At 37.0% G+C, this 8,632-nt stretch overlaps 1 protein-coding gene across 1 annotated transcript; it reads left to right on the top strand.

The window, feature by feature from the left end:
• Positions 1-5,577: 5,577 nt before the first annotated feature.
• On the top strand, positions 5,578-8,150 carry EMWEY_00018530 (histone deacetylase, putative; the record flags this gene model as incomplete). The annotated part of the gene is made up of 8 exons (XM_013480070.1): positions 5,578-5,588; positions 5,900-6,070; positions 6,307-6,460; positions 6,681-6,789; positions 7,045-7,185; positions 7,336-7,512; positions 7,792-7,851; positions 8,080-8,150. The coding sequence occupies 8 exons, from the start codon at positions 5,578-5,580 to the stop codon at positions 8,148-8,150; spliced, it is 894 nt and encodes a 297-aa protein (XP_013335524.1).
• Between the last annotated feature and the right edge of the window lie 482 nt (positions 8,151-8,632).

Genomic DNA, 8,632 nt, shown 5'->3' with positions numbered 1-8,632 from the left:
ATATAAATATCTTATTTTATTTTATTTATTTATTTATTTATTTATTTATTTATTTATTTATTTATTTATTTATTTGTACAGGCTTAATGATTTGTTGCAGCAGAGTGGCGATGTCCCGCCATCATCAATAAGACAAGAAATTCATCTGCATGCAAATGATAGAAAGTTAGCTGCTGCTGCTGCTACTGTTGCTGCTGTTGCTGCTGCTGCTGCAGTTGTTGCTGTTGCTGCTGCTGCTGCACTTGTTGCTGCTGCTGCTGCTGTATTTGCTGCTCTACTTGATGTTATTGCTGCTGCTGAAATCCTCCATCCCTTACATACAAACCCTAAACTGCCTGCTTTCTTTGGTTTGCTGCTGCTGCTGCTGCTGCTGCTGCTGCTGCTGCTGTTGCTGCTGCTGTTGCTGCTGCAGCACTGCATATGTGGATGTAGACAGCGATTATGCAGGAGCGATCATCGATGCTGTGCGAGACTGGACAAAGCTGAATGTACACCCCAAACCCTAAACCCTAAACCCTACTAAACCCTAAACCCTACTAAACCCTAAACCCTAAACCCTAGAAATTGTGCAATCGTCAGCACTCATTCTCTTAACCGTGCATAACATCTACAAAAAAAATCCCTATAATATTTTTGCTGCTGATGCTGCTGATGCTGCTGCTGCTGCTGCTGCAGGAGATGGATGAGGAAGCAGTATCCATACGTCCTGCTGCATCAACCCCTCCTCTATTAGAAGAGAGTTCTTATCGTTCAAGGGGCCCCTTTGAGGGTTCGAGGGGCCCCAGGAGGGGGGGCCCCCGTGGGGGTCCTTACAGAGAGGGGCCCCCTCGGGGCAGGGGCCCCCCAGGTAGGGGCTACTATGATAGGGGGCCCTATGATAGGGGGCCCTATGATAGGGGCCCCTCCTCTTCGTTTGGGGGTTCATATGGGTATAAAAGGGAGCGATGGAGGAGTAGAGTTAATAAACCCTAATCGCTAAACCCTAAACCCTAATAAACCCTAAACCCTAATAGTTAAACTAAACCCTAATAATATAACTCTTTGTATATGATGAGTATGAGGGTTTAGATATTAGGGTTTATATATAACATACGCCTACCCTCAGTAATATTAGGGTTTAGGGTTGTTTGTAATAAACCATAAACCCTAATACTATATATATATACCCTAGGGTTTAGGGTTTAGTTAGGGTTTATTTGTTATGGTTAACTAATGTAAACTATCTTTCTTTCTGACTAAACCTTTCTTCTCTCCTAAACCCTAATAAACCCTAATAAACCCTAATAAACCCTAATAAACCCTAATAAACCCTAATAAACCCTAATTATTGCCTAATATAAATAAATAAATAAATAAATATATAAATATATCAATAAGAAAACGATAAAAACATTAAATTAAAAGAAAAGAGTTTAATTAATTAATTTATTTATTTATTAATTTATTTATTAATTTATTTATTTATTTTATTTCCCTTTATTTAATAAAGGGATATATATATATATAAACATATATATTTATAAATAAACCCTAATAATAATAAAATAAACCCTTAAGGGTTTATTATTATTAGGGTTTATATATATTTATAATATACGACCTCCTATATTACCACAAACCAACCCCTCTCCTCCTCCTCTCCTCTCTCCTGTCTCCTCTTTCCTGTCTCCTCTCTCCTGTCTCCTCTCTTATCTTTCCTCTCCTCTTTCTTCTCTCTCTTCCTTCCCCTTACATCTACAACTACACCACAACAAGTATATATATACCTCTCCCCCCATATATCCATATATCTATCTAGCTAGCTACCCATATATCTATCTAGCTAGCCATCTAGCCACCTATCTAGCTAGCTAGCCACCTAGCCACCTATCTAGCTAGCTAGCCACCTAGCTAGCTATCCAATTAATATAATATATTGTTATACTAAAAAAAAAAAAAAAAAAGGGTAGTATTTATGTCCATAGAATTTTCTTAACCACCACCACAGGAGTACAAGGAGTACAAGGAGTACTGTAGCAAGACTACAGCAACAGGAGAATAATAATAATAATAATAATAATAATAAGAATAATTTATCCAACAATAATAGGGTTAACAGGTGTATCATTTTTATCCTCATAAGGAGGAAAAGATCCATTAGTTTGATCATAATGACCTCTATCCCTTATATGTTCATTAAAATGTTGATCGTCTCTTGGTATATATCCACAAACTCTGCATCTTTTTTTAGGTATAAATTTATTAATAGGGAATAATAGATTATTCTCTATTAAATATAATAAACGATTAGGCATACTATGAGGAACAGATTGATATATTACTGGGGTCCTGCATTCCTTACATATATGATTATATTGCCTCTCTATACCATTTATTCTTTTTATCTTTATACATTCATCTATACGTATTGTACTTAATCTAATTATATTCTTATCTATACTTAATACACGTGCATTATCTGTTCTTCTTCTTGGTAATTTATCTATATCTGCATCCGTTATTAATACATTTAATGCACATTTCCAGCATCTTATTACCTTAAATTTATCCTCCATTACATACTTATTTACATTCGTAAATACACGACTTGTATACATCTTCTTATTAAAACGATGTGCACGTTCAGCTTCTGTTTCCCTTTCTCGTCCTCCTCCTCCTGATGTTGTTGATGATGATGATGCCTGTTGCGACATCTTTCTTACTATTATTTATATACTATTAATTATATTATCTACTTTTTTATTAAAAAACATAAAAAAAACAACAAAATATACACCGGAGGTCTACCTATATACATACAACGATTCTATACGATCACCATCAGCCCAACACCATCAACAACAGAAGAAGCAAAGAACGGAGGATAAACAGATATCCACAAGATTCTTATGAAGAATATAACCAGGAAAAAATTAAATTAATCCATAAAAAAACAGAAAAAAACAGAAAAAAAGAAGAACAGAAAAGAAAAAATCAAAGAATATTTCTTATGATAAACAACGAGCGCGAAAGAAAAAGCCGCACGCCCTACGAAATTTCCGGTGTACAGACACCTCTACAGGAGAGAAAAAAATATGAATAATGTATCATATAAGCTCCTTAAAACGGTAAAAAATCATACTTCTTCCTTCTATTTAACATTATTATTCTTTATTTGCCTTCTTATGACCCTTTTTTTATCTGCTGCTGACGCCGGCTTCGCTACTGCTGCTGCATGCATGCACTCCATGGTGTTGCTTTATAACCCCCCTTATACCTCCACCGAAGCCCCAAGAGATGGCAGAAAAAGATATATTAGTGCTTCTTCTTTAGGCTATTTAATTACTTATTTCTTTTTACAAATAAATTCTTTTTTCTGCCGTTGTCGCTTCTCTTGATTCCTGTTCTTTACCCTATTCAGGTGTACGTACACTGGAGGGTCCATACATAATATTGTCTTTTGAGCGATTATTTTTTCTTCTTGTATTTCACCACTTTATATTTATATCCTGTACACCTCCATATACACCACAAATATACCCCATGACTGTCTTCTTATACCTTAGTCTTCCTCACTCTTTTACGTAAAATCTTCTCCTGCTGCTCTTGCTGCTGCTGCTGCTGCACCACCTGCCAGTCCTATCTGCTGCTGTCTGCCATCTTCTTTTATTTTCTCTACTCTTAAGGAACTCATAAATACCATTAGATCAAGTCAAGGGACCACAGATCAATACACTTGCTGCAGCTGCTGCAGCTGCAGCAGCGGCAGCTGCAGCAGCTGCAGCAGCAGCAGGAGCAGCAGCAGCATTGTCCCAATCAGTGGCATATAAGCATCATTTCCATCATCGTCATTAGCAACAGCAGCAGCAGCAGCAGCAGCAGCTACATCTGCAGCAGCAGCAGCAGCAGTAGCAGCAATTAATGTCATTATTTGTATAATTGTATTAAATATTTATTATATATATTCTTCTTTCCTTGAGGTGTATGTACACCTCATGTTGCTACTAAGAGAAATAATTTTCTGCTCATTTGTATTAAGGAGCAACACTTTTATTTATTTATTTATTTTATATAAACAATGAAGAAGGTCTTGTATTTCTACGATGGTAAGCAGATAAACAGCAGCAGCAGCAGCAACAGCAACAGCAGCAGCAGCAACAGCAGCAGCAGCAACAGATGTAGCATGCATCATGCATATATATATTTATTTGTATTTCTTTCTTTATACTTATATATTAGCAAGAATAAATATATGTATATATATTTACATTATTTTTATTCATTATTCTGTGTCTCCCTCTTCTGCTGCTGCTCTTGCTGCTGCTCTTGCTCATGCTGCTGTTGCTCTTGCTGCTGTTGCTGCTGCTGCTGCTGCATGCATGCATGCATGCAGAGGAGGTGGGGAATTTTTTTTACGGTCCTGGTCATCCAATGAAGCCCCATAGAGTACGAATGACTCATGACTTACTAAATGTATACGGGCTTATTAATCATCTAGAGCTTATGGTTAGTCTATTTATTTTATTTATTTATTTTATTTATTTATTTTATTTATTTATTTATTTATTTATTTATTTTATTTATTTATTTATTTTGTTTATTTATTCTTATTATTTATCTTCTTTGCCTATATTTATCTTTATTTGTTTCTTTATATCTGTATCTGTGTCTTTCTGGTTTCTTTTTCCTTCTCTCCTTCTCCTCCTTAATATTTGTTTATTATTATTATTACTATTATTATTATTATGTTATAATTAATTCCCCTTTATTTTTATTATTTATTTATATATTTCCTTTCTTTTCTTTTTGTTTTTCTTCTTTTCCTCCCCTATGCTGAGGTGCCTATACACCCGAAATATGAATGGATGATTCGTGCAAGTTGAATTTCCTGCTGATTCCCTTTTCTTTCCTCTCTCTCTCTCTCTCTTCATGAATAAAAATAAATAAATAAATAAATAAATAAATAAATAAATAAATTACTTATTTATTTATTATTTATATTCTTTTTATTTATTTGTTTGTTTCTTCTTTTTTATAGCTTCCTCCTCATCCAACGGTGAAGGCATTGACAAGATTTCATGCAGATGATTATATTTCTTTCTTAAGATCAACAGCAGATATATCTTTATTAAATAATAATAATATAAATAATAATATAAATAATAATATAAATAATATAAATAATAATATAAATATACCTTTTTCCTCATTAAATGATTCTCCTTATTCATCTTTTTCCTCTCCTGCTCCCTTTAATACTCCTCCTTCTCTCCCTCCATCTAAGCAACCTCATCATACACCCCATCATGTACAAGGCCTACCTATAACAGCAACAGGAGGAGGAGGAGGAGGAGGAGGAGGAGGAGGAGGGACATCATCATATATAGGCAGCAGTAGGAGTGTATCTCCCTCTAATACATCATCATCATCATCATCATCATCATCATCATCATCTGCTGCTGGAGGTGCAGGTGTATCTGGATCTACAGCAGGAGATCCTGCAGATACAACAGGGGGCCCCCAAGGGGCCCCTTCCTCCTCTGTTGACCATTTAAGTAGATATAATATAGGGGAGGATTGTCCTGTCTTTGATGGTCTATGGGAGTATTGTAAGACATACACAGGAGGAAGTATTGAGGGAGCAAGAAGAGTTGTAAGAGGAGACTATCAATGTGCTATTAATTGGTATGTTATTAGTTGCTGCTGCTGCTGCTGCTGCTGCTGCTGCTGCTGCTGCTGCTGCAGATATGTATTGACGTTGTGGTTCTGCAGCAGCAGCAAGAACAACATCAGCAGCAACAGAATCATGAATATTTGTTCTTTCCTCTTACCTCTATTTTCTCTCCTTTTTCTTCCCTTCCTCCTCCTACTACTACATTTTCTGTTGCTGTTGTTGCTGCTGCTGCTGCTGCTGCTGCAGGGCCGGAGGTCTTCATCATGGTAAGAAGCATGAGGCAAGCGGGTTCTGTTATATAAATGATTGTGTCTTAGCTGCATTAGAGTTCCTAAGATTTAAACATCGAGTTTTATATGTTGATGTGGATATACACCATGGAGATGGAGTAGAGGAAGCATTCTATACCTCACCAAGGTAAATAAATATTATTTATTTATTTATTTATTTATTATAGTATATTACTAATATTATTATTATTCATATATTATTAAGGGATAATAATAAGAAAAAGGGAAAGAAAAAGGGAAATTTAACGTCATATATCATATTATACATCAAAACAACATTTTTAGGGTTTAGGGTTTAGGGTTTAGGGTTTAGGGTTTAGGGTTTAGGGTTTATGAAATGTATATAAATATATTTGTATTCAGGGTATTATGTTGTTCTTTTCATAAATATGGTCATTTTTTTCCTGGTACTGGGGCATTAGAGGATATAGGCATGGAGGAAGGAATTGGTTATAGTGTTAATGTTCCTCTACATGAAGGAATTGATGATCAAATGTACTCCTCTCTATTCGTTAGGGTAAATCAATATATTTATTTATTTATTTATTTATTTATTTATTTATTTATTTATTTTATTTATTTATTTATTTATTTATTTAGTTCATCAATGCATGTATATGCTTGCATGCATGCATATATGGTGGTAAAGAAACATTATTATATAAGGGTTATTTACATGCATGCATATGAACACTGTGCTGCTGTTGCTGCTGCTGCTGCTGCTGCTGCTGCTGCAGGTGATGGATCAGATAATGGATATATATCGTCCTGAGGCGGTTGTTCTTCAATGTGGTGCGGACTCAGTAGCAGGAGATCGATTAGGTTGCTTCAATTTATCCCTTGATGGTTAGCCCCTCCTTCTCTTCCTTTGCTGCTGCTGCTCCCTTTCCTTTGCTGCTGCTCCTCCTCCTCACTCCTCATCCTCCTCCTTATCAAACACGACCGTCCGACAGTGGAGGCATTTTTAGACCGAATTCTCCGATTTCAATTACTTCTTCCTTGCTGGCCTTACTTCTTGTGTCTATGCAAATATCTATTTATTCATTTGTTTATTTATTTATTTATTTATTTATTTATTTATTTGTCTATTTATGTATGAAGGTCATAGTGAAGCTGTCCGCTACTTTTGCAAGGCGGGTGTTCCTGCAATATTTCTTGGTGGTGGAGGATACACCTTAGGGAATGTACCAAGATGTTGGGCTAAAGAAACAGGATATATTCTTGGTGTTGATCTCGATCCAAGTCCGTTTTTATTTATTCCCTTCTCCCTCTCCCTTGTTTATAACCCTGTGTACTCCTCTATTGGATGGAAACACCTAAATATTATTTATTTGCACCTTCTTCCTGCCAACCCTAATAATGGTGGTATATTCTGTTCTTTCTTGTTAACAGAAATACCTGAGAATTGTATCTATCGTGGATATTATGGGCCAAATTATGAACTAAAAATTCGCACAACGAACATGGAAAATCGCAATGACGAGAAGTACATTGATTCTATTGTGTACGTCTTCTACCCAATTATGATCATATATTACCCATCCTTCGTTGATATCTTTCTGACTTACGGTTAGATACAAGAGACTAACCACCCAACAAGTAAACAACACATTGATTTGCTTGATTGTTATTCCTTTCTGCAGGCAAAAGATAAGCACAACGTTACGCGAGCACGTTTTCCCTATCGGAGGGCAAATAACCGCGAGTGGGTCTATAGTATCGCTGGCGAAAAAACAAGATGTTGAAATTCACGCATATTATCTTTCCTCACTAATTACCTACCCATTTCACTGCAGTATAAGTTGGTCAATGTGTCTATGCGCTAATATTTGTTGTTTATCTATGCAGATTTTCCGGATGAAGAAAAAGAAACCGGAGTTGTTTTACAGAGCGATCTCGAAGAAAACGGTGAGCCATGCTAAGCCCATGGAGATTGCCGCATAAAACGACTCAAAGCCCTCTAGTTTTTGAGCACATTGCGTGATTATGTTCTGCTTGCACATTTTGGCGTCAGTGACGCAAGTGCCAAGGAGAGTCGCAAAAGTGTCACATAGCGTTAAGCTGATGACAAATAGGGCATATATGAGAGTGCAGGAATTTGGTGTTTTTTCTTTTATTCTTGTCTTCGTGTTGCAGCTGATAAAAATGGTGATGTAGAAGAAGATGCAGAACATTTTTGCGTGAGTGACAACCGCGATCGCGCATAATGTGGTCCGAGGTTTGGGACCCTGGCAATATGACCGGTGGACACCGTTTTGCTTGGGCAGTGCTGGATGCCGGAATAATGGCACCACCCTTGAATGAATATTATTTTGATGGATTTTGCTTGTAGTGGCAATTAGAGGTAGTAGGAGCCTCGCTCTAACAAAAGTTCCGTATGCCTATGGCAGGCGGGTGGTTCTCTTCCTGCCATCTGCCGGTTGGTCATGGCCTGTTGAGAGTAAGGTCCGCTTGCTGCGGTGGCTAACGTCCCCGCATCCATCATGTAATGATGAAGTTCCTAGATCGATAGGACTCTCCTTTACAGCCTCCTGGATGCTAACGGGTGCCTGGTGGCCTTCACGATACGGCAGCAACATTTTGAACGTGGGTTTCTCCAAGGGCTGCGACTCTATTATGTACAAAGAAGGCCTTTAGGGGCTTTTGTTTAGGTCGTGCGCGTACCATTGGCGTCTGCGACGGGATAGAA

Source organism: Eimeria maxima, genomic scaffold (assembly GCF_000499605.1).
Source record: "Eimeria maxima Weybridge genomic scaffold, Emw_scaff158, whole genome shotgun sequence".
Taxonomy (NCBI): Eukaryota; Apicomplexa; class Conoidasida; order Eucoccidiorida; family Eimeriidae; genus Eimeria; species Eimeria maxima.
Note: the sequence above shows the minus strand (reverse complement) of the source record. Positions and strands in the feature narration are given on the sequence as shown.